The sequence below is a fragment of the Oncorhynchus keta genome, chromosome 11, assembly GCF_023373465.1.
Source record: "Oncorhynchus keta strain PuntledgeMale-10-30-2019 chromosome 11, Oket_V2, whole genome shotgun sequence".
Classification (NCBI taxonomy): Eukaryota; Metazoa; Chordata; class Actinopteri; order Salmoniformes; family Salmonidae; genus Oncorhynchus; species Oncorhynchus keta.
The window spans coordinates 50,852,769-50,877,031 of record NC_068431.1 but is presented as its reverse complement, the minus strand read 5'-3'; the positions used below and the strand labels follow the sequence as shown (position 1 = coordinate 50,877,031).

General features: G+C 42.7%; 1 protein-coding gene across 2 annotated transcripts in view; it reads right to left on the bottom strand.

Annotated features, from left to right (window-relative positions):
• chm (CHM Rab escort protein) overlaps positions 1-16,539 on the bottom strand; it is a 34,714-nt gene extending 18,175 nt beyond the window's left edge. The window contains exons 1-8 of one of the 2 annotated variants that reach the window (XM_035781202.2): positions 16,406-16,539; positions 9,132-9,198; positions 8,804-8,876; positions 8,385-8,512; positions 7,741-8,101; positions 7,441-7,557; positions 6,954-7,074; positions 2,145-2,367 (exon numbers count right to left, since the gene is read on the bottom strand). In XM_035781202.2, the coding sequence (XP_035637095.2) occupies positions 2,145-2,367; positions 6,954-7,074; positions 7,441-7,557; positions 7,741-8,101; positions 8,385-8,512; positions 8,804-8,876; positions 9,132-9,198; positions 16,406-16,457 (1,142 nt within the window). In that variant the 5' untranslated portion in view covers positions 16,458-16,539. The remainder of the gene's footprint in view (positions 1-2,144; positions 2,368-6,953; positions 7,075-7,440; positions 7,558-7,740; positions 8,102-8,384; positions 8,513-8,803; positions 8,877-9,131; positions 9,199-16,405) is intronic. The other variant, XM_035781203.2, reaches the window with a different exon arrangement.
• Between the last annotated feature and the right edge of the window lie 7,724 nt (positions 16,540-24,263).

Here is a 24,263-nt window from a genome sequence, read left to right as displayed (position 1 = left end):
TGGCCAATAATTAAAAGAAAACAAAGCACCATGCCGCCTGGCGAGGCCTTCTGCACAAAATTAAATCCTGTTGGATCCGAATAAATTAGATGTTTATTGCTCCATGAGTGTGGAAAAAAAAGATGAGGAAATATGATCTGTGACTGAATGCTCAACAGACAATCATCTGCACTAATTAATGCATTTCCCCATCCTCTCAATCTGTTTCATTCTGACTCTGCTGTCTGATTGGAGCGTGGCAACACGGCATGCAAATCAAAGCGTGTCACGGCCAAATTCTTTTTCAGGGTAAATGAATGGAGGTCTAACTCCCCCGGTCACACGCCATAGAACGGTGCGAGGGACAGAGGCAGAAGACGGACTACTGCAGTCAAAGCGCCAAAGGTTATTTAGAAATTAAAAAGAGTCTTCCCTGTCAAAACTTGAGGAATAATCCAGGCAAGGACACAAAAGCATTTCATCACTTTATTAGCAGTGCTGCTCGCTGATCTGTGAATAACCTGAGAGAGTGAGCATTATTGAGTTTGCACGGCCATCTATCCATCCATCACCTGCAAGGCAGGTATCACATTGATGGATGATCCCGCCTCCCTTCCACCCCTCACTCACACCGCTCTCAAATACTTTTTCTACCTCGGACTCCCTACCCCGCTTCTTTTGTTCATCACTTTCAGACATTTTCTACTGCTTCTTCTTGTTCTCTCCATCCACCTCTTCACCGTTCTAACGTTCCAAAAACACAAAATGTTGGAACCTTCGCTACCTACACTGTTTGGGAGGAGACACTGAGAACAAAAATGACCTCGACTACAGACCAACAGAGTCAGGGTTTGTGCTCAAGGTGAGGCGCTACGTTTTTATTCCAAAAATAGTTTTAAAACTAGTGAGGTTAAAAGTAACAGCTCAATTCCAACTGTTACCACCTGTAGAACAAAAATAAAGACATGGCAATCCAGTATGCATGAACAACAGAGTCACTGCCACTAAGAGGGAGAGAGAGAGATTTGTGCGGCGACAGACAGGTGTGATCATGTGTCGGCTCTTTACCTTGCTTATCTGAACGTCGGAGGAGTAGATTAGGGGGAAGGAGTGGGAAAATCAAATATGCAAATGACTGAGCCTCGAGCAGAGGAACCTTTATTAAAATTCTAAAAGTCAGGTAGAAGATGAATCCAACCTCCATCTCTTACATGTTGGAGTTATGTCTCTACATGTACTCTGACAGGTAAAAGCAGATGAGCAAGACATGGCTCCATTCTGTTGCTCCAACTATGTATTCATAATTGTCTATGAATAACTAGAACAAAAAAAGTTTATTATAATAAAGCAACAATTCTGCAATAATTGCTTCAACCAAAACCAGTTTCTCAGGGAATAAATGCATTTCACAGCTCAAGCACATACTGCTCTCATTTCCAACATGATTCATTTAAGGTTAAAACCCGGTCTGTGTTATAACGCCTCTGTACCGCGAGGTGTGCAGCCAATCTCCATGGTGGATTTAGTCGGATGCAAATTGACGCAGATGCATGGCACTGACTATGACAGCACTGCAGCTGCAAAAGAACATTTACCTTCCATCTCCAGGGTCAAGGCTGCTCTGTCGTATGTGCAGCTCCGCTCGGGATGTTGGCACCCATGCATTCAGCTCAACACACCTCTGGTGTGGATATCTCCCATTCAGAGGATGGAAATGCAGGCAGGCAGGCAGAGTCATATGCATAACCCCGAGACAAGTGTTCAGGGCTATAGGCTATATCCAGCAGCATCCACGGCCTTTGGGGAGCTGTTCTCCCATTGCCTGGCTGTGAGCCGCCATGGCCCAGTATGAGCAGCAGCCGTGGGGGACACATCCTGAAGCTCACTCGGCTCTAAGTGCTACAGTTTCACAGGAGAGCTCCCTGAAGACCTGCAGTGCTAAAAGCTGCCATCCAGAGCCCAGCGGAGCAGAGAGCCTCGAAGTCAGAGCACAAACCCAGGTCTCATCGCCATCCCCCTAATCACAAAGATCACCTCCCATCCAAACACATAGTTGGAATTCAGTGACTTTATAGTCGTGTGGACATTTTAATATGTACAGTAGGATAGACTCGTCATCATGTACCAGTGGTGTGAGGTAAACCCAGACATGAGGAACCACTGACCTGCAGAAGCACTGAGGGATCTCCCCCAGGCCGTAGAGGGGGAACAGGAAAGGCGTGTTGCCGTAGCGCCCCAGACAACGCAGGAAGTGCTGCGTGGCTCTCAGGCCTTCCACCGTGCCCACCTCCGGGATCACCATGGCAATGGAGTGAAGGATGAAATGCTGCAGGTTCTCCGTCAGCTTCTTGGTCTGCAGGAAGTCCCAGAAGGAATGCTCCGAGAAGTCTGGAGAGGAGAGAAGGTAGGAGTGAGGGAGAGGCCTAAGATGGAGAGAGATCAATTCATCAAACCAAATGTTATTTGTCACATGCTTCATAAATGACAGGTTTAGAGTTACGTAAGTGAAATGCTTACTTACAGGCCCTTCTCAACATTGCAGAGAGAAAGAAAATAAAAAGTTTCTACACTGAACAAAAATATAAACGCAACATGTAACATCTTAGTCCCATGTTTCATGAGCTGAAATAAAAGATCCCAGAGGTTGTCCATATACAAAAAAAGCTTATTTCTCTCATATGTTGGGCAAAAATGTGATTACGTCGCTGTTCGTGAGCACTTCTCCCTCGCCAAGATAATACATGCACCTGAAGTGTGGCATATCAAGAAGCTGATTAAACAGCATGATCATCACATTGTGCTGCGGACAATACAAGGCTATTCTAAAATGTGCAGTTTTGTTACACAACACAATGCCACAGATGTCTCAAGTTGAGGGAGCGTGCAATTGGCATACTGACTGCAGGAATGTCCACCAGAGCTGTTGCCAGATAATTTAATATTCATTTCTCTAGCACAAGCCACCTCCAATGTCATTTTAAAGAATTTGGCAGTACGTCCAACCGACCATAGACCACGTGTAATCGCGGCAGCCCAGGACCTCCACATCCGGCTTTTTCACCTGCGGGATCGTCTGAGACCAGCCACCCAGACAGCTGATGGGTTTGCACAACCAAATAATTTCTGCACAAACGGTCAGAAACTGTTCCAGGGAAGTTCATCTGCATGCTCATTGTCCTCACCAGGGTCTTGACCTGACTGCAGTTCGGTGACGTAACCAACTTCAGCGGGAAAATGTTCACTTCCGATGGCCACTGGCACCATGGAGAAGTGTGTTCTTCACAGATTCATCCCAGTTTCGACTGTACCGGGCAGATGGCAGACAGCATGTATGGCGTTGTGTGGGCGAGCGGTTTGCTGATGTCAACGTTTTGAACAGAGTGCCCCATGGTGGTGGTGGGGTTATGGTATGGGCAGGCATAAGCTACGGACAACGAACACAATTGCATTGTATCGATGGCAATTTGAATGCACAGAGATACCCTGACAAGATACTGGAGGCCCATTGTTGTGCCATTCATCCGCCGCCATCACCTCATGTTTCAGCATAATAATGCACAGCCCCACGTCGCAAGGATACCTACATAATTCTTGGAATCACCAGACATGTCACTCATTGAGCATGTTTGGGATTCTCTGGATTGGATCGACATGTACGACAGCGTGTTCCAGTTCCCACCAATATCCTGAAACTTCGCACTGCTATTGAAGACGAGTGGGACAGCATTCCACAATCAACAGCCTGATCAACTATGAGAAGATGTGTCACGCTGCATGAGGCAAATGGTGGTCACACCTGATACTGACTGGTTTTCTGAATAATGCCCCCTACCTATTATTATTTTTAAGATATCGGTGAGCAACATCTTCATATTTCTGTTCGCAGTCATGTCGAATCCATAGATTAGGGCCTAATGAATATATTTCAATTGACTGATTTCCTCATATGAACTGTAACTCTGTAAAATCGTTAATTTTTGCGTTGATATTTTTGTTCAGTGTAGAAAACGAAAACACGTAATAATAAAAGTAACAAACACACAATGAGTAATGATAACTTGACGATACACACGGGGTACCAGTACAGAGTTGATTTGCAGGGGATACGAGGTAACTGAGGTCGATACAGCATGTACACATAACTAGGAATAAGGTGGCAGATAAACAGTAGCAGCAGTGTATGTGATGGGTAAAAGATGTTTGTGCAAAAAGGGTGAATGCAGATATTTAGCCAAATAGCTACCCGGACTAACTATTTAGCAGTCGTATGGCTTGGGGGTAGAAGCTGATCAGGGTCCTGTTGGTTCCAGACTTGGTGCATCGGCACGGCTTGATGTACGGTTGCAGAGAAAACCGTCTATGAATTGAGTGGCTGGAGTCTGACAATTTCCAAGGCCTTCATCTGACACCGCCTGGTATAGAGGTCCTGAATTGCAGGGAGCTTGGCCTCAGTGATGTACTGGGCCATACGCACTTCCCTCTGTAGTTTTTGCACTCGGATGACAAGCAGTTGCCATATACCAAGCAGTGATGCAAGCCTGTCAAGATGCTCTCAATGGTGCAGCTGTAGAACATTTTGAGGATCTGAAGACCCATGCCAAATCTTTTCAGCCTCCTGGAGAAGAGGCGTTGTTGTGCCCTCTTAACGACTTCGTTGGTGTGTGGACCATGATAGATCCTTAGTGATGTGGACACCGAGGAACTTGAAGCTCTCGACCCGCTCCACCACAGCCCCGAGGTGAATGTGGGCGTGCTCGCCCTCCGTTTCCTGTAGTCCACAATCATCTCCTTTGTCTTGTTGAGGGAGAGGTTGTTGTCCTGGCATCACACTGCCAGGTCTATTCATCACCGGTGGTCAGGCCTACCACCATTGTGTCGTCGGTAAACTTAATGATGTTGCTGGAGTCGTGTCATGGGTAAACAGGGATTACAGGAGGTGACTAAGCACGCACCCCTGAGGGGCCAACGTGTTGCGGGTCAGTGTGGCGGATGCGTTTGTCTACCCTCACGATCTGGGGGAGGCCATCAGAAAGTCCAGGATCCAGTTGCAGAGGGAGGTGTTCAGTCTCAGGGAAATTACCTTAGCTTTAGTCAATGAACAGCATTGTCACATAGGTGTTTCTCTTGTCCAGGTTGGAAAGGGCAGTTTGAAGTGAAATAGAGATTGCGTCATCTGTTGGGGTAGTATGAAAATTGGAGTGGGTCCTTGGTGTCTGGGATGATGGTGTTGAGACCAGCCTTTCAAAGCATTTCATGGCTACAGATGTGAGTGCCAAGGTGGCGATAGTCATTTAGACAGGTTACCTTGGCGTTCTTGGGCACAGGGACTATGGTAGTCTGCTTGAAACATGTTGGTATTACTGACTGGGTCAGGGAGAGGTTGAAAATGTCAGTGAAGACACTTGCCAGCTGGTCAGCTCATGCTCAAGAGTACGCATCCTGGTAATCCATCTGGCCCTGTGTGAATGTTAATGTGTTTAAAGATCTTACTCACGTCGGCTACGGAGAGCGTGATCACACAGTTTTCCGGAACAGCTGGTACTCTCATGCATGGTTCATTGTTTCTTGCCTAGAAGGGAGCATAGAAGGCATTTAGCTCCTCTGGTAGACTTGCGTCTCTGGGCAGCTTGCGGCTGGATTTCCCTTTATAATCTGTGATAGTTTGCAAGCCCTGCCACATCCAACGAGCGTCAGAGCCAGTGTGGTATGATTCGATCCTAGTTCTGTATTGACGCTTTGCCTGTTTGATGGGACGACATAACAGGATATTTTATAAGCGTCCAGATTAGTGTCCCGCTCCTTGAAAGCGGCAGCTCTCCCCTTTAGCGCAGTTCGGATGTTGCCTGTAGTCCATGGCTTCTGGTTGGGATATGTACATACGGTCACCGTGGGGATGACATCGTCGATGCACTTATTAATGAAGTCGATGACTGATGTGGTAAACTACTCAATGTTATCGGATTAATCCCAGAACATATTCCAGTCTGCGCTAGCGAAACAGTCCTGTAGCTGAGCATCAGATTCATCGGACCACTTCTGTATCGAGCGCGTCACTGGTACTTCCTGTTTGAATTGTTGCTTGTAAGCAGGAATGAGGAGGATAGCATTATGGTCAGATTTGTCAAATGGAGGGCGAGAGAGAGCTTTATATTCATTTCTATCCGTGGAGTAAAGGCAATCTAGAGGTTTTTTTTGCCTCAGCTGACATGCTGGTAGAAATTAGGTATGATGGATTGAAAACTTTTTTGGTAAATAATATCGTCTACAGCTTATCATGAGACTCAGAACCTTAAAACGTCCTCCAAAGAGAGACACACCTCTCCCCTTGAGTTTACCCGACGATGCCATTCTGTCCTCCAGACAAAAATAATAATCTGCTAGATGCATATTATTCATGTCCTTGTTCAGTCACCACTCCGAGAAACATAGGATATTATAATCTCGAACGGCGCATATCCAGTTTATTCTCCAGTGATTGTACATTCACCAATAGAACGGAGGGTGGAGGCGGTTTATGTACTCGCCGACTTAGTTTCGTCAGGGTGCCCGCACGTCAGCCTCTCTTACACCACCTTTTTAGAGTCTCGATGACTGTGGCCTGGTCCGGGGTGAGCAGTAAGTCCTGCGCCTCCAACTCTTTGAAGTAGTAATCTTCATCCAAATCGTGGTTAGTGACTGATGTTCTGATGTCCAGAAGCAATTTCCGGTCATAGGAAACAATGGCGGAAACATTATGTACAAAAAAACAGTTCAGATCAACGTAAAAGTAGATTTGGACCGGAGCCTATAAAACGGCTGCTATCCATTGTAGCGCCATTCTGAGAAAGTAGAGGAGTGAGGGATAGAGGACTGAGATAGGGAGAGAGCACTGAAAAGAGAGGACCAGGGGTAAAGGACTGCGATAGAGAGAGAACATTGGGGGTAGAGGACCGGAGAAAAATCCCCAGGGGTAGGGGAGAGGGGGGAGTTCCTACCCTGGTACTCCTCTGGGTGCTGCTCAAAGTCCAGGCAAAAGGTGAGGAACTTCATCAGCATCCTTTTCTCCACCACTGTCAGCTGCTTGCTGCCAAAAACATCAGCCCTGGAGCAGGGCACCTGCAGACAGCCAGGGAGGGAGGGGGAGAGAAAGAGAGGGAGAGAGAAAGTAATTGTGAGGTTGTGTGAGGGAGGCGTAAAAAATAAAAAAGGGGGGGGGTGAGTGTGTGTGGGGTCAAACATGGGACAGCTATCTTGAGCAGAGTGATTGAAGTACTCAAATTAAAAACCGATGGTCATAACCACCACTCAGTAAATCAAACGTAAATCACAGTAAATCACATTGAAGATAATGTAAAAATGTTGTTCAGCAGAGATTAAAAAGCTGTTTGTGCCACAGCATTAATCTGACATTAATCGGAAAGTCACTTAAATCTGACAGAATTTACAGTTCTGCATGTGTGTGTGTGTGTGTGTGTTCTCTACCTGTTCCACCTTCCCGTTACGGTAGGTAAGGATGCGGGTGACGTTTTTAAACTCTGCGTATCGGCTGACGTTGGACTTGATGAGGAGGTCCACCAGTGAGCCACGAGAGAACATAAGCTGGGGACGGTCACAATTGAACAAATAAGCAACAGAATGCATTTAGCTGCATCATTTAAAATGGTCTAGCCTTAAAGTCAATTAAACATTAGGTTACAGGGACAAATACACATACACAGAACAATGTGTTCATTTGGAGCAATGCCCCTCAAATGTTTTAACACCTCAATATACTGTACCAACCTTAGACACAAGGTCAATGTTGAACCTCCGTCCCTCCTTAACAATCTTGGTATAGGTGATCTTTTTCTTGGGCTCTGGTTGCCTCTCAGCTGGAGAGGGGCTGGCCTGCTGCGCCTCCCCCTGAGTCTCCTCTGCCTGGCTGGGCACCTCTCTCTCCTGCCCCTCCGGTTGGGTCTGCTCTGTCCCAGCATCAGGTCCAGAGGCTGGAGACACCTCATCACTGGCCACCACTGGCTCTTCCTCCTCCACAGAACTGCTCTCGAGCAGACACCTCTCTACCTCCCCCTCTGAGTCTGGTGTTTGAGGGACGGACCAGGCTGCAGCCGCAGCCTCAGCCACCTCCTCCTCCTCAGGTTCCTCACTGCCAACAACACAAAGCAGGTTAGGAGGACATTAAAACAGGTGTGTAGGTGTCGAAACAAAACTATAAACGGCCATTGGCAGTGCCGTGTAAGCTAATTCCTGTAGAGTTTTCTGTAGTGCTTTATTCTAAATGAAGCCCTCATCAAGGAGACTGTTTGAAAATTAGAAGAATGGAGAGGTGGGGCAGAGGTTTGTCCCCTGTGTGTGTGTGTGTGTGTGTGTGTGTGTGTGTGTGTGTGTGTGTGTGTGTGTGTGTGGGGACCGATTGTCTTCAGTGGTACCTGGCGTAGCAGAACACTTCCAGGTTGGAGATGGACGTGTCCATCGAGCTGAGCGCCAGGGCCTCCTCTCCCTCCTCCAGCTTCTCCTTCCAGTCCTCCCGTACAGCCTCCTCACTCTGGCCAGCCTGCTGACACAGGAGACAGGCCACAGCTACAGAAAATGTGTGACATCCAAATGGGCACACAATATATTGCACGCGCCCGGCCTGTAGGCCAACGTGAAGCCATTACCCAGGCCTCTCACAAGAACCCTCAGGACGATCACAGTTAACACATTATCTTCTTTAAAAAAAGGTCAGAGCAGGCGGACCATTTTATATTCACACCTCCAGTTAGTCACATTGGTTGAATCAGTTAATGTGATGCTTGTGATGATGTGCTACATTTCAAAAGATAATCGCAAACACAGCTAAACTCACTTTGTACTCCTCGATCCAGGACAGCAGTCCATTGAATGTGAAACTGGCCCAGTTTCCAGCATAGTAGTTTCTCCTGTAGGATGGAGCATACATTGCAAGTAAGAATTTAAGTCATGTCTTCATGACTTAATACACAATCATGCACCAGTAACTTTAAAATGAACCAATTTGACAAAATATTCACCCCAGAATGTACTTTTTTAAAAATAGGCTATTTTGGAATTTGTATCTAAAATAATCACAGAATGAATGCCTAACCAGAGCACCATCTCACCCCAGTGCAATCCAACATACCATTACCCACCCACCTCACCCCCCTCAGACTCACCTGTCAACATGCAAGACCCTCTGTCCAACACGGGAGCATGCGGCTGCAATAACAGACTCAGACAGGCCTGAAAAGGAACAGAGACAGGAGACACATTGTCAAGCCCAAGACGAAGCCATTCAACCCATTATTTCCACGTGGCTTTTGTCTGAATGGAATAGTTTAAATTTAATTTAAGATATATTTTTTTTCAACCTGAACCTATTTGCAAGCAATTCACTGCATTGGCGGTGCCTGCTGAATCGGGAAGTGATGAGTATTTCTTTTAGTGTATTGCTTATTCTATTGTCAAATGGGAAAGAAATGTCTAGAATGAGACTCTTACGGCATTTGGAGTCCTAGTGGTGTTGGCAGTTGAACAAGGTTCATGAACAATAGGCATCAAATAAAATGAAGAGTTCCATTTGAATAGCGCTACATTTTCCACAGCACAAATGGCTCCTGCCCCGAGGGGAAAGAAAGCGCTATCCTCTGTCGTGAAGAGCACATCAAGAAAATTTTAAAAAATCCACCTGGTATTCATTTAGCCAAGAGAAAGATCCTAATTCATTCCGGAGGTTTCCGTTTCCTGGAGAAGACAAAAAGGTAAAAAAAAGGGCCAGGGCAGAGGAGTCACACCACAGAGATAGGGGTTAGGGTAAGCGAGATTGAGAGGCAGTGCCACAGATAGAGCCCAGAAAACAACTCCATTAAGCCACCAAGGCATCCTGGTCTCTCCATCGCTCTTCTTTCTCATCTGGCCTTGCACTGTCCCATCTCGCACACACAATGGGAAAGTGATTTATTCTCATGTACATGCCGCCACTTCCAAACCTCTCCCGGTGTCATTTAACAGAGAGCATCTCTCAGTCACAACGGAAAGCCAGAGGCTTATGCCGTTTCACCTTGGCACTGTACGCTCTCATTCCACATATGCTACTCTGTCCATTTGTGTCCTCACCATTTCGACATTAGGCATGTAGGCTGCCAAAGATGTACACAGCTGCAAGCCTCACCAAGGATTATGCAAGAACATGAAGTATAGGTAGCCAGTGTCCAATCGTATCAATGGTGGGACAGCACAAAGAAAGATTTACGTGGACACTTAAGTATAAAATACTCTCTCTCTCAATGAACTACATCGCGTAAAAAAAAAAAAAAATGACATAGTTGTATCTCTAACCACCAGGCCATTCTTGAGATGTTTTTAGAAACTGTAAATAACCTCCGATGCCATCTTTTAATGCCATTTATCGGGTCCGGTATTGATTTTTCCACATCATGTTTGCTAAAGACAAACATTACCTGCCATAAAGCACTGATGCCACACAGACAGGCCTCACGATAAATAATAGATAGGGGGCCGGCAGGACTTTGATGACCGAGCAAAGCCAAAATGCTTTCAGCAGGAATTGTATGTAATCATAAATCACTCTTCATTTCAGAGAACATTCCAAAATGGATTCTCTCTCCACCTTGAAAGTCATTTGACGTGTTATTTATAGTCGGGCTGAGAGCGCTTGGGAAGGCAAAAAGAAACTAGCAAGCCCTCAGCAGACAGAGCAGGATGGGAAGGCACTTCAGTCAACACCACCCCGTCACATCCTCTTCTCTTGTCACTCGTATACGCACACACACATGCACGCACACACACACCGTTAAAATGGGATTCAAAATGAAATCCAGCCATTCTATTCAGTCTTAACTGTGAAGTCTTTATAGTTGATAGACTTTCTTACCCTGTGCGGTAGGCCCATCTTGTTTTAACATCCAGCTTACAATACAAGAAGATGATGACCCAGTGACTTGAAATCGCCATTGTGTTTTGTGTTTGGGACGTTCCGTGTAATTTCTGCAAACCATGACACTCACCATCTCAGATTGCTCTGAAAATAAGATAAGCATTCCGGGGAACATTATTTTGCTGAAACATCATTTGATCTCTGACAAATTAAGCTAATTGATTGCATCCCTTTTTTCTAACAATGAGTAAGACATGAGGAATCCAAAGAAGTGGTCAGAAGCTACCCACGGATCCCCCCACACACCATGCCAATCCCACCCCAATGACCAGTATATAGTTTCAGTTTTCTATGTCTGACAAGTAGTATGGTTCTGCGGCTCGGAAGTATTGTATCTTCATCCTATGCAATGTATACTCAGTGAATTTGTTATAGTCTCCCCCCCCCCCTGTTCAGATAAATGAGACAGAAGTTGTTGGGTTTATGTCCCATCCTATCATCCTGATATAACCAGGTTCTGACCACTAGATGGTGCTGTTCCTGCTATTAGGTTATTATTTTCTTAAGAACCCCCCAATTTGCCTGGTGGAACTGAGCTACAGTGGCAGTACAAGTGCAATGCTGAAAGGGAGGCACCGTGACACCCAACACGTTGCTGGCAGCAGTGCGATAAGGGACAGAGGGAGAAAAATCACAGCACCTATTACAGAAATGATTGCAGTTGATATGCAGCCATTGTCAATTGTAGAGGATGCCGGCTTCAATACCCTAATGGCATATCTGGAACCAGAAGAAAAAAACGTGATGGCCCCGATGGAGAAATTGTACAATGATTGCTCTGCAAGTACAAAGTACGAGCGCTCAAACACCACATGTGACGTTAACAACAGATTGTAGACGTCTATGAACACACTTGTGGTACATCACTGCAACGAGCCATCACATTGATGAGAAGTGGGACATGAAGTCCCATGTACTGACAACTGAAAACATAAAGGGAGAGGAACACAACAGAGAACCTAAAACTGCATTAATACCATCGTTGTTGAGTGGGTGGGGAAACAGCAATAAAGTGAGCGCTGTCTGGTAAGAAGCCAGGACTGCTGTAGATTGAACTACACTGACCCCTAGCGGTTGTACGCAGCACCATATCTGAATTGTGAATTCACGTCTTGTTTTTTTTGTCACAGCCCTAGTTTCAAATGCTAACTTTTTAGCATTTGTGGCACACATCCAATACCATCCAATGCTAGATGCTCTGGTGAAGGCATAACTGCCGAAACACATTAGCCTGCCAGGCCGAAAATAAAAAGGTGAAATCTTTTTGTAATTTTATTTCCATTTTGTGACACAAATGCTAAAAAGTTAGCATTAGACACAGTGCCCAACAAAACCAAAGCATGGATTGCTGTCATAACTCAAACTGGAAACCAATGTTATTTTGTATTTTGGGTGAACTATCCCTTTAACATTGATCATTCTTCAAACTTTTACCATCTAGTGGTCGGAACCTGGTACTATCAGGATGTAATGTCTATGAACGGGGAAAAAAAGTCACAAAATTCATTACATAGGATAAACAATAATTTGAGCCGCAGCTCCATACTACTTGTCAAGACATAGAGAACTGATACTACATACTCGTTGTTGGGGTGGAATTGTGGTAGGGGGTCCATGGTCAAAAGACAACCCTTTCTTTGGATTCCTCATGTCATACTCATAGTTAGAAAAAAGTTTGGTACAAATCAGATGTTAGGTACTATAATTATTAATTTTTTAATGAATCCTATTAAAAGAACAAGCAATTTGGGTGCATTCAATAAGCTTAATTTCTCAGAGATCATTTTTTTTTAAACAAAATAATGCTGCAGGAATGCTAAACTTATCGGTTTCTAACAACAAACGATTTCAGAACAATCGGAGATTGAAGGTGTCAAATCAACTCGTGCGTTATTTTACCAGACAATTTGTTGTCGTTTTAAACCTGACGACAAAGCAAGAAGTCTAAGTGCAAGTCAGAGATGTGTCAACTAGTAAAGCTGGAGATTGTTGGCTCAGTTCCATAATCACATGTCCTGCTAATGGAGGCCCTTCATGGCAGTGACTGGAGGTCCTACCAAGATGGATAGTTACATTAACACAACAGCAGGGAACGGCTCAGCAAGATGCCGGCTCCGTTTGCTTTATTGCCTCTCTATTAAGACTCTGCACAAGACCAGTTCCACTATGAGAACGGGAATAATTGTGAATCTCTGTCACTGCTGTCCCGGGAACACAATCGATTTGCCATGATACCATTCCACTTAGGCTAGCTTGTAGAACGTCCTTGTAGGTTTTACCTGTGCTGACTTGCTACCTCCCATCCAGCTCACTTGGCTGTTGTCGAACATTTCAAAATAAAGGTCCCGTGTGGCTCAGTTGGTAGAGAATGGCGCTTGCAACGCCACGCTTGTGGGTTCGATTCCCACGGAGGACCAGTGCAACAAACAAAAAAAGTCAGAAAACGTATGCACTCACTACTGTGGATACACTCACTAGTCTGGATATGGGTGTATGTTAAGTGAATAAAATGTCAAAACGTAGGCTATTTAAGGGATATTAATCTAATGACTGGACAAAAGATCTGCAATGGCCCAGGGGTGCTATGCTGATGAAAATTATTTCAAGGTCAAATTATTTAAATTTAAAAAACAAATTGACAAAATATTTGTAAAGCAGAGAATTAGGCCTACAATTGGCTAGACCCCCTTTAAGAGACTTTCATACATCAAACTCGCAGATGTCCAAAAGAGAACTAGCCACGTAGACCAGAGGTCCCCTGTGTCACCCCCTGGTGAGCGTCAGAGGTGTGTGAACAGGGGACTGACGGGGTGCAACCAACAGGAACACCCTGCCTCACACAGGTGAAGGGCCAGCAGATGGAAAACAGGTGTCATTAGGGGGCCACTATATTCATAAACAACTGTTCCTTGTCCACGGCCACCTATTGCACACAGACCCAACACAAAGACAGAGGCTGGGGAACCTGGGGGAAAAAATGCTTGTCTGACCAACCTTGACACAGAACACTGCCTGCACAGAAATAGACTGGGTCATCAGTGCAGTGTTGTCACCCACAGTATGGGGACCAGCTGGCTTGAAGTTTTGCACCAGCAAAACCAGAAGTGGGCCAGAGATATTCAATTTGCACACCATCAATCATAGTGCTGAATTATAGCAATAGGCATCTGAGCTGTCATTTTTAATATTTATTTTCCTCCTCCATTGCATAGCGAATCCCAGCACTGGTGAGCTCCTACAGTGGATCCCCTGCTGGCATCAGTTCTGTGCCTTGTACCAGGTCTGTGCATGGACTGATTTCTGAACATAATGAATTAGAGCACCTGTATCCTTTCCTGTGCTATTACTGGGGCTAGATTCTTATTGGTAAGCCCAGGTCATCATTCTGAATGAAGAAAAAACATTGCATTGTCTTACCAGAACATTTAATGAAACCAGTGCTGGGGATTCATCAAAGAGTAGGCCAGCTGGCCTATAGTGAATTACAGTGGAGGCTGCTGAGGGGAGGGCGGCTCATAATAATGGCTGGAATGGAGTGGTATCAAGTCAACCACATGGAAACCATGTATTTGATGTGTTTGACTCCATTCCAGCCATTATTATGAGCCTTCCTCCCCTCAGCAGTCTCCACTGGTGAATTAAAATGTAGCCTAAGATCAACCCAGTGACGTGAACGGAGTTCATATCATTACTAACACCGTTTGGGAGTAATTGATTACATGTAAATCGGTGGCATGTAATCTGATTACAAAAAAAACTAACTAATTAGTTACGTAACCAGCAAAACATATTGTTATTGGATTACAGATACTTTTGAAAAACTAGATGATTACTTTTCGGATTACTTTTAATTTTAGAAAGGATGTTTGAGAAAAATACACTATGACACCTTTCTGTTTACTCAATTACATGAAATTCAGCATTAAAAAGAAGCTGCAAGTATGTTCCACCAGAGTGAGTCTGTCCACAAGCCAGAGACCATGATGACACAACAAATGCGTTTGTTAGATAATTTGTCTTCTTTTAATGTCCTTTAAAGTCATCTGCACCAAAAGCTGTTTGCTCCTAACAGAACTCCGCTAGGTGAAGTGAAAGTCTGTGCCTGGCATACTCCCTTAAAAGACCTGCGCTTGAAAAACAAGAAAAAAGCGGCAATAGTGTCCCTCTTGAGATGCCGTAGCCAGTATACATTTCCTCAAAATAGTACAAATTAATCTTAGATAACTATGTGTGGGGTAGTATTTCCCAAGTGAAACAATTTGCATGAAAATGAATTTCAATGAGTCTCTCATTGAATGACAACAAACACTTAATTGAAGAATCCATACTGTTGACCAAGGGGTAAAGACTTCAGCTACCGAACTTTGGCTTGCCTCAAGAAATTTGTGTGTGAGGAAAAAACATAATATATATGATGGGAAGCATCAAAAAGTAACAAAGTAATGAGATTACGTTACCGAGTTTGGTCAAACAAAAAGTTACATTACTGATGACAATTTTGGACAGATAACTGTAACTGTAGGCCTAACAGATTACATTTAGAAAGTAAAATACCCAACCCTGAAACAGTCATGGGTGTGTTAGGGATTTGAGAAATACGCATGTAGACGTTTTAGTTTCAAAATAATTATGTAGAATTACAATTAGCTAGGTGCAGAATGTGTAAGATAGATAGCATCACATTAGACTCATCTGTGGCTGAACATTTGATCAAGCCATTTCTATTCTGAAGAACCTGATAATGACATGTTACATTTCATATCCTGTAGTCTAGTTAGCATTTATAAACAGGTAGATAGGAAAATATACTGTATGTGGTGGTTGGACACAAACAGTTCTACATTTCATTGGCTAAACATGGGTAGCGAACGCTAAACCTAACAGTAGCCCAGGCTAGTCACAATGACAGTGCATGCTTCTCTCAACTGCGAGCAAGCAGTAAGTTAAGTTAGAGAGATGCCTTTACTAATGCTAGCTGTTTGGCTGTATATTTTTACCTTTTGTACCATGTGCAAACGTTGGTTGTTGGGGTTAAATTCAGTTAACTAACTCTTCACATCAAACATGGACACGAAAGCAAGAATTCAGATAGCTGATAGCTAACATTCACACAGACGTTGCCATCAAGGAAGCTGATGACGTTGTCAAAGTTAGCTATCGATGTTGAAATGGTGAGTTTATAAACACACATTTTTTACGCGTTCAGAAAATGACACGAATTGCTAAGGCTATAGCTAGTTATCCGTTTTATATTCAAATGGTACAGGTATACATGTTAGATATTCCGTGCTCCTAATTAGCAAGGTAACTCCCTAGCTAGCTGCTAACGTCAACAACAAGCGGCTAGCGTTAGCAACAAACGCTATCAGCCGTTTCACAGTTTTGGATGAAACCTTTAGACAATATTCTTGCACCCTCCCCAATTTCAGAGGCACAGTTATCAAGAAACAGGTTGAAAGTACACACACTGGCAAACCAACAATAGTTTATTACCTGTCCCGAGTATGATAACATCAAATTCGGATGGTAGGTTGTCCGCCGCCATGGTGAGCACTGTATCATGTGACAGAATAGCTGTGACGTCACATGTACGTGCGCGCGTGTGTATACACACACACAATGATTAAATCAAAAAGTATCCCATGTATTTTCTCTTAAATAATAAACATGAGTAATATCATATTAGTAAAGATGTAACTATAAGTAAACTAAAATAGAGATTAAGGTGATAACATAAATAACAACAAGATACACTGCATCAGCACTGATGAACACCTCCAGTAGTCCTAAAACTTTCCATCAATCCCTAATATCTCAGGCATTCATATAGGGTAAGAGGTATCTTAGTTTTGGTCCATGTTTCCCAGGGGACCCTAATTGGTGGGGAACATGTACAACATATAAAAGCACTCCAGACCCACCTGGAGGAGCGCCCTTCTCAAATCGAACAGTAATCTATACCACTCGGTCATGTTGTCAACAATAATTCAGAAACATACAACATATGTTTTTCCATAAAATATACAGTATGTTGAAATTCTCTAACTAGTTTTCATTGTGAAGGCAGATTACATATTTTTTTTATCAAAAGCAATACATTTTGCATCTGAAAACACAGAATCCTATTACTCCACATGCTTAATCTATGTGACTTTGTTGTGAGCCGACTTCGCCGTCCGTGGCCGCTGGTTCACGCCCAGGAGGCAGCCTGGTTCCAAAGCGAATGCAATCACTTTTCCCCCGGTGCAAACTCCTCCCACCGGGGCAACCCGGGCCAGATAATCGCATCCCCTACCATTTTCCCTGAAGGTGGTCTGTGTGTTTTGTGCTGTTACTGTGCAAGTCTACTTATGAGCCAGGGTAACCATTTTGTGACTATGCTGTTTTGAAGAAATGTTTTTGGTGTGGTTGGAGTTTTCTGATAAGGTAGGCTATTTGTATCAGTGCTGATTGACACTGGTCGACACAATCCAAATGTGTATTGCTTTGTAGGTTAGGGCTATGACACTGCAATAAGGTCATTTTGTTTTTCAGTTGTTTTCATGTGTTTGGGGACACCTTTTTGTAGTTTAAGCAGTCTTAAGGTGATTGTCTTTTGAATGAAGTTGTAATTCTATTCACTGTTTATTTTTAAATGCAGTGGATAGCTGTTTTCTCTTTTTTCTTTCATCCTGAAATGATTTGTCACTGCTTTTGTTCAGTTGTAAATCAACCAGGAAAGCCTGTGAAAGCATGGTCTGTGAAAGCATGGTCTGTGAAAGCATGGTCTGTGAAAGCATGGTCACACTTTAGTCGCGAGTCTGTTTTATTGTCGGAGTTATAAGAACCTGTTTGTGTATCTTTTTTAGTGCTATCCTGTTTTTTAACAAACAAACCTGAACAATGCTTGTTTTGTTCAGGTTTATATATATACGATTTGCCTAACTAGAGTTATCCCTAAAACAAAATGATCAAACTGAGACAGGCTTCTGAGGGATTTGCAAAAGGGATGAGAATAAAAAGGCAACATTCTGAAATGGTCAGAATATGATAATGCATATGATCATCATTGTGCACTGGTGGTTGCTGCATACCCTTCTTCTCCTTCTTCTTCTTCTTCTCCTTCTTTTCCTTCTTCTTCTTCTTCTTCTTCTTCTTCTTCTTCTTCTTCTTCTTCTTCTTCTCCTTCTTTTCCTTCTTCTCCTTCTCCTTCTTTTCCTTCTTCTTCTTCTTCCTCCTCTCCTTCTTCTTCTTCTTCATGCAAAGAAATGTTAAAGGTGCATGCCGCCACCTACTGTGCTGGAGTATGTGGTCAATCACAGTTCACATTACATTAGGATAAAAAGAAAACTAACACAAACATCTAAATCCATCTCCCTTATTATTTACTACTAAGTTCAAATAAAAAAGAGTCATACTAACTTCCATCAAACACTCCCCCATTCCAAAAATCCCTTTCAAACCTCCCCAACCCCGTCCAACCTCAATTAACCCATACACATCAATCTTTCCCTCTCTTCACATACTTACAACAATACAACAACACATGCTCCACCATTTCATCAAGCATACACTCCGGTCACAAACCATTCACAGGACGGCCAACCAAATATAATGACGAACTCAGTAAAGAGTAACCTAGGCTCAACCGGGCATACTTCTCCTGGTCGACAACTGTAGATGGTATACCCCACTAGCCACATTGGCCAAGAGCTGGCATCACTACTGTCAATGGCAGAACATGGCAATGACCCGATTCTGCGTATAGGAACTGTTTCAGCCAACGGACAAATCAGGTAAAGTATATATTTGTAAAGATTTTCATCATTATCCTTTCTTTCCTTTCTCCATCTCAGCCAGAATGAGGTAATCTTCACAAACGTCCGGTGCTTGACTGCTGCTTAGCCTGCAATCCTGTTAATGTATGCTGTAAACTTCAGTGGGTTGGACTGATTGCTTGTTGAGTGATGTGCTGGTTGTAAAGGTAATGATGTATTGAGTGTTGTTTCGAAAACGAACATGCATTTAAAAGAGTTATTATGAGGGTTGTAATTTCCCTTTAAATGCCGTTTCAATGAATGTACACTGTGTCTATATCCTGGTTCAATACATTGAAAGAACAAGAGGTCAAACTAAGCTGATGATATAAGCTGCACCTGGCATACAGTTAGCTAGGAGCTGTAGACAGTAGTACACATTACCCACGGCACAGGCGTCAATTCAAGGTCTATTCCACGGTAATTCAATGTCATTTAATTGAAATGACATGGAACAAACATTGATTCAACCAGTGTGTAGTTTGACCATTTGGATTCATTATCATCGGTTGCCTTTTGTGGTTTTAAGTGCTTTCTAAAAGCCCTGCAGTTAAAAAAAAGAACCAGCCTTGAGAGTACTTCTAAAAACATTGTTTAATTCTACACAAGTAGAGGTCATCTCCATGTTCATTATTTCATTCAAGTGAGTCATGGTTTTAAATGGGTGACGTTTTTCATTACATTGATAGGACACTTGTTTTGTCACAATAGCATGAGATGCATCATGCATTCCATACCCAGACAACATACTTGTCTCAAGCACTGTTCAACATGATGGGCAGCAGCTGTCTGTTTGTGCTAACCAGGCATTGTGCTGTAGAAACTCCACTAACTTTTGTTCCCATCCCGTGTAAGGTTTTGGGCAGTAACCTACTATGTCACCAAGCAGAGAGGGTTCCTCGAGAATATTGAGACTTGCTCATTAGGTAGTGTTTGCAGCTATCCCTGTTGTTCGCTGGGCCAAGCTATGCAGACAGGTGTTTATTGGTTTAGAGGAATCATCAATTGATCATCACCGGTCTCCTTTTCAAAAATCTCATATAACTTAAAACAGCCCTGACAGATGGCTGAAAACAAGCATTTTCTCCCCCCCCCCTCTTTTCCCTATTAAATTTGAACCGCAGTGTTGAAGCTTTTAACAGGAGTGTTTGTCTCAAGTTTTGTGATGCAGGGGTGTCTTGGTGTCACTTGCTTACTCTCACGGGATATGCTTCTTTTTTTAATCCAAGTAAAATTAAAAAGAAAAAACCTGTGTGGTTTGAAATGGTTGGAACAGTTTCATCCTGTGCCATTTAGGGGTATGTTCAGAGGCGGTTTTCCTGGCTGTCTTACAAAAGACCATCAATGCAGCAAGCACTGCCTTGCTTTCTGAGAAAAATCAAGAACTCTTTATCTTCCAAGTGCCCACACCTTTCCCTGTTCACTTCTATGTGTTCCGCTTCCTTTGATTGTTGCTTCAGAGAACCGTTAGAGATGTAGCTAACTCTTTATCATGGCTCATGCATTTTAAAGAGTGTCTGATCGGCTCTGTTTCATTCTAGCTGTGGATTATTTGGGAGGGGGGTATGAAGGTTTCTTAGGCCATTCGTCCTCCTGTTCCTTCTACTTGAAGGGATATGATATGGAGAACCATGAAGTTAACCAGAGCAGTGCAACTTGACAGGTGTTGAGGGTGCTGTGAATAGTGGTATAGTCAATGAAAGAGACTTGGATTTCAAGTTCTCTCAGAACTGGACAGACAACCAAGTGGAATCATATGATTAAGGGCTGTGGTTATATGTAAATCCTGAAAATGCAACCAGTATTCGAAGGGCTTATTCAAAGATTTGGCTTGAATTCTATCAGCTCTAATAAAGCTGAACTTTTTGTTCTTCTTTCTTTTCAACTTGGGGGAAATATGTGGGGAACAACTTACAATTAATACATCAAATGAACACATAGAAAAATATAAATAAATGTAATTACAATGTGATTACAAATATAGCAAGATGACTTTCAAGATGCCAAAATGGTTGTGACAAGTAATTCAGGCTCAGTGATTCAGCTTTATAGACCAAACCACATCCCAAGGCAGAGAATAGATTGGCGGTCTTACTTCAGGGATCAGTCACCCTTCATTTGGCAGCAAGCATAGCGGAAGTGTCATTATATCATCAATGTGGGCCTTCTTGAAAAAATTAAGCATGGCACCCACACTCAAATAACAAGCTTGTCCTTTTAAGTAGAATTAAGGAGCGATATTTTATTTAAATTAAGAGTCCATCAGCTTTTTGGCACATGTCACAGCCCAAATGGATTACTTGACTCCTGTAACATTCAATCCAGCAAGAGACAAGAAAGTGTAATGAATTTGAAACGCTGTAATGGGCATGAGTATCTATCACAAGTGACAGTAAAATTAGGAAAACATTCAATTACAATCACCAGTAATATATTGTTGTTATTGATTTGTGTGATGCTTGCATTAATAAAAACATTTCATTATTCTGAAGGGAGATGGTGTTCTGTATCTGGCCCCACTGCAATATTTCACATTACAATAACTCTAAGGAAGGATGCAAAATTGAGATGAGGCAGTCATTCTCTCTCTCTCTCACTCTCTCTCTCTCTCTCTCACACTCTCTCTCTCTCTCTCTCTCTCTCTCTCTCTCTCTCTCACTCTCTCCTTTTCTACGTCTTCTGTCTTTCACACAACCGCTTTGTCTGCATGGTGCATAGACTATAATGGCAAGCATACAGGAATGGATGTATTCTTCCTACAGCAACCAAGTACAATTGTCATCCACTGAAGGAACTTTATAGGGATTTATGATTCGTCCACATTCATTACAGTGTATTCTAAGTGTAGTTACAGTACAGTTAGCAATATTAATTATTGTCATTTTTGTCACGTCAAAGAATGCATAACAACATATCTCTGAATGCAAAATGATTCTGAGAAAGAATGTCAGTGACAAATGATTTTGATCAATAATTGCAGAGCAACATGAAGGTTATGGGATTAAGATGGTGCCACTTTTTAAGCACAAAATTTCCAAACAAATTGTTATTGATATCCTAATGTCAACCCTCTTTTTTGTCGTTGTCACAAAAAATGCTAAACTATATATTTTGTATCATACAAATTCCAAAAATGGTCAAATGTTTAGGATTAAATGTGTTGGCAGAACGACAATTGATACGAGAAGAGATTTCCTCACAATTGATATCACCAGGCTGTTAAGTGTTAGAACAACTCAAAATCTGAAAAACTGGGAAATAAGTGCTCTTTAACCAGTTTGAGAGCCTGCCCTTAAAAGAGGAGATTACTCTGTACAATGTTCCAATGCAGCAGTCCATCACTGTATGCTGAGAGGGTGGGAGGGCATCATTATATACATTTACTCTATGAGGAATGAGTTGTCACTTTGCATAGAGGGGAAGACATTAAGCTGCTGCTTGGGGAGTGGTTTGAGGCTGGAGCTGGTAACTTTGCTAGCTGGCTGGCTATGCTAATCAGGCAATCATTAAGATTAAATAGAAGATGAAGGAGCAAGGTGCAATTGAAACCCAGGTAAAATATGTTTCTAATTTCCAGATTGCTACCTAGCTTTTTAATTTAACCAGGTACTTGCAAAAAAAAATTGCATGGCATTTAAGCACTCATTACAATATTAATCTTCCCTACTAGAATGGAAGAGCCCAAAGGTTAAGTATTATTCCTGTATTAATTTCTCAGACTCTTTTTTTAACCAACATGAAGATTTTCATTTGAAATACTGCCATCTGCCTGAGAATAGGCCCAGGTGTGCCAGTGCCTTAGTTATTTGTAACGTGTTCAGTATTAGTGAGGTCAAACTAAAGAAAAAATGTATTCAGTAGCCTAACATGAAAGCAACAAGTCTGTATGGTCCCTGGTGATGACTATTGAGGTGAGGTGTAGTGAAATACAATGTGTGGCATCAGACAACTGCTCTTAGAGTCAGACACCTAGTAGGTAGCCAAGTGTTGTCTCTGACTGTCCGCAAAAAATATCAAGTTAACTTTGACTCTTTTGGCTTTTGGTAGAAGATATTTAAACAACCCGTATTCTTTTAGCAAGAAAATATGTTTTATACCACATGGAGCCTGTTTTGGGTTAAAAAATATATATTTAAAAAATATAATGTACTGGTTGGTCAGTCTGGCTCTATTTAATTACTGTTTTGTTTTTTTAACAACAATCTGAACAATAGTTTTGACCAGGTTCATACCACTCACTGTAAACAAATAAGTTTTTACCTTATACAATGTAACCCCGTGGATAATCTGTGTAGTTAATTTGGCCCTGGAAGGACTGCAGTGAGGGCATCTGGCCTCTGGAGAGGCGCCTGTGTTACTGTATCTGAATGTATCCACCGAAACCAAACTGGGACTCAATAGGCAAAGGCACATGCATGGTTTAAAGTGACAGCATATTTTTTGGTATTTTTGGTATTTAGTATTTTGGTATTTTTATTAGGATCCCCATTAGCTGTTGCAAAAGCAGCAGCTACTCTTCCTGGGGTCCACACAAAACATGAAACATAATACAGAATGACATAATACAGAACATCATTATAAAAGAACAGCTCAGAGACAGAACTACATTCAACAAAATGAAAGGCACACGTAGCCTACATATCAATGCATAGACACAGACTATCTAGATAAAATAGGGGAGAGGCGTTGTGCCACGAGGTGTTGCTTTATCTGTTTTTCGAAACCAGGTTTGATGTTTATTTGAGCAATATGAGATGGAAGGGAGTTCCTTGCAATAAGGGCTCTATATATAATACTGCACGCGTTCTTGAATTTGTTCTGGATTTGGGGACTGTGATAATGCACTACTGGTGATAAACGTCCATGGGAATTGTGTGCCCATCAATGTCAATGATAATAACGCCAATGGAACTACTAACTAACTCTGCAGTAACTGGGAGTAACCAGAATAGGTCTTCAGCCAGAGCCACGTGTAAATATATGTCTCTTGTGTTCAACCAGTAGGCAATCCCACACATGCTACGTCCCACATTCCATTAAGGTTCAGGCCTCGTGGTGTTGGCCTTGACGTGGGTATTACTGTAGAAGGGCTAGCCTACAATAACAATAGCATTTACTTGTATTACAATAATCGTAATTACTATGACTATAAGTTTAATCCTAATATTAATCCTAATGATCATATTGTATTATTTACAATAGATCTACATGTAGGACATTATTATAGTATAATAACAATGTCATTCGTGATTATAACGTTTGCCTATCAAACATCACATATTTTAGGGTGTGTACCAATAAGAGTAAAACACTTGAATTCAGGTCTTAATTGTATAGAATGAACCCCAAAAGTCAGTAAGAAGTTATTCTCGAGTAACGGGGTGGCTGTCAACAGAAACCAGACCCTCCAACTAGGAGACCTGCCAATCATGCTCAAAGGACCAATAGGATGCTCGCGCGTAAGCTGGTGTGCTCCTCGTTGGTGGTTGGAGCTGCCACTCGAGCTCTCAGTGGGCTGGCTAATTGAAACAGTGAATCAGATGGTTCTCATTCTA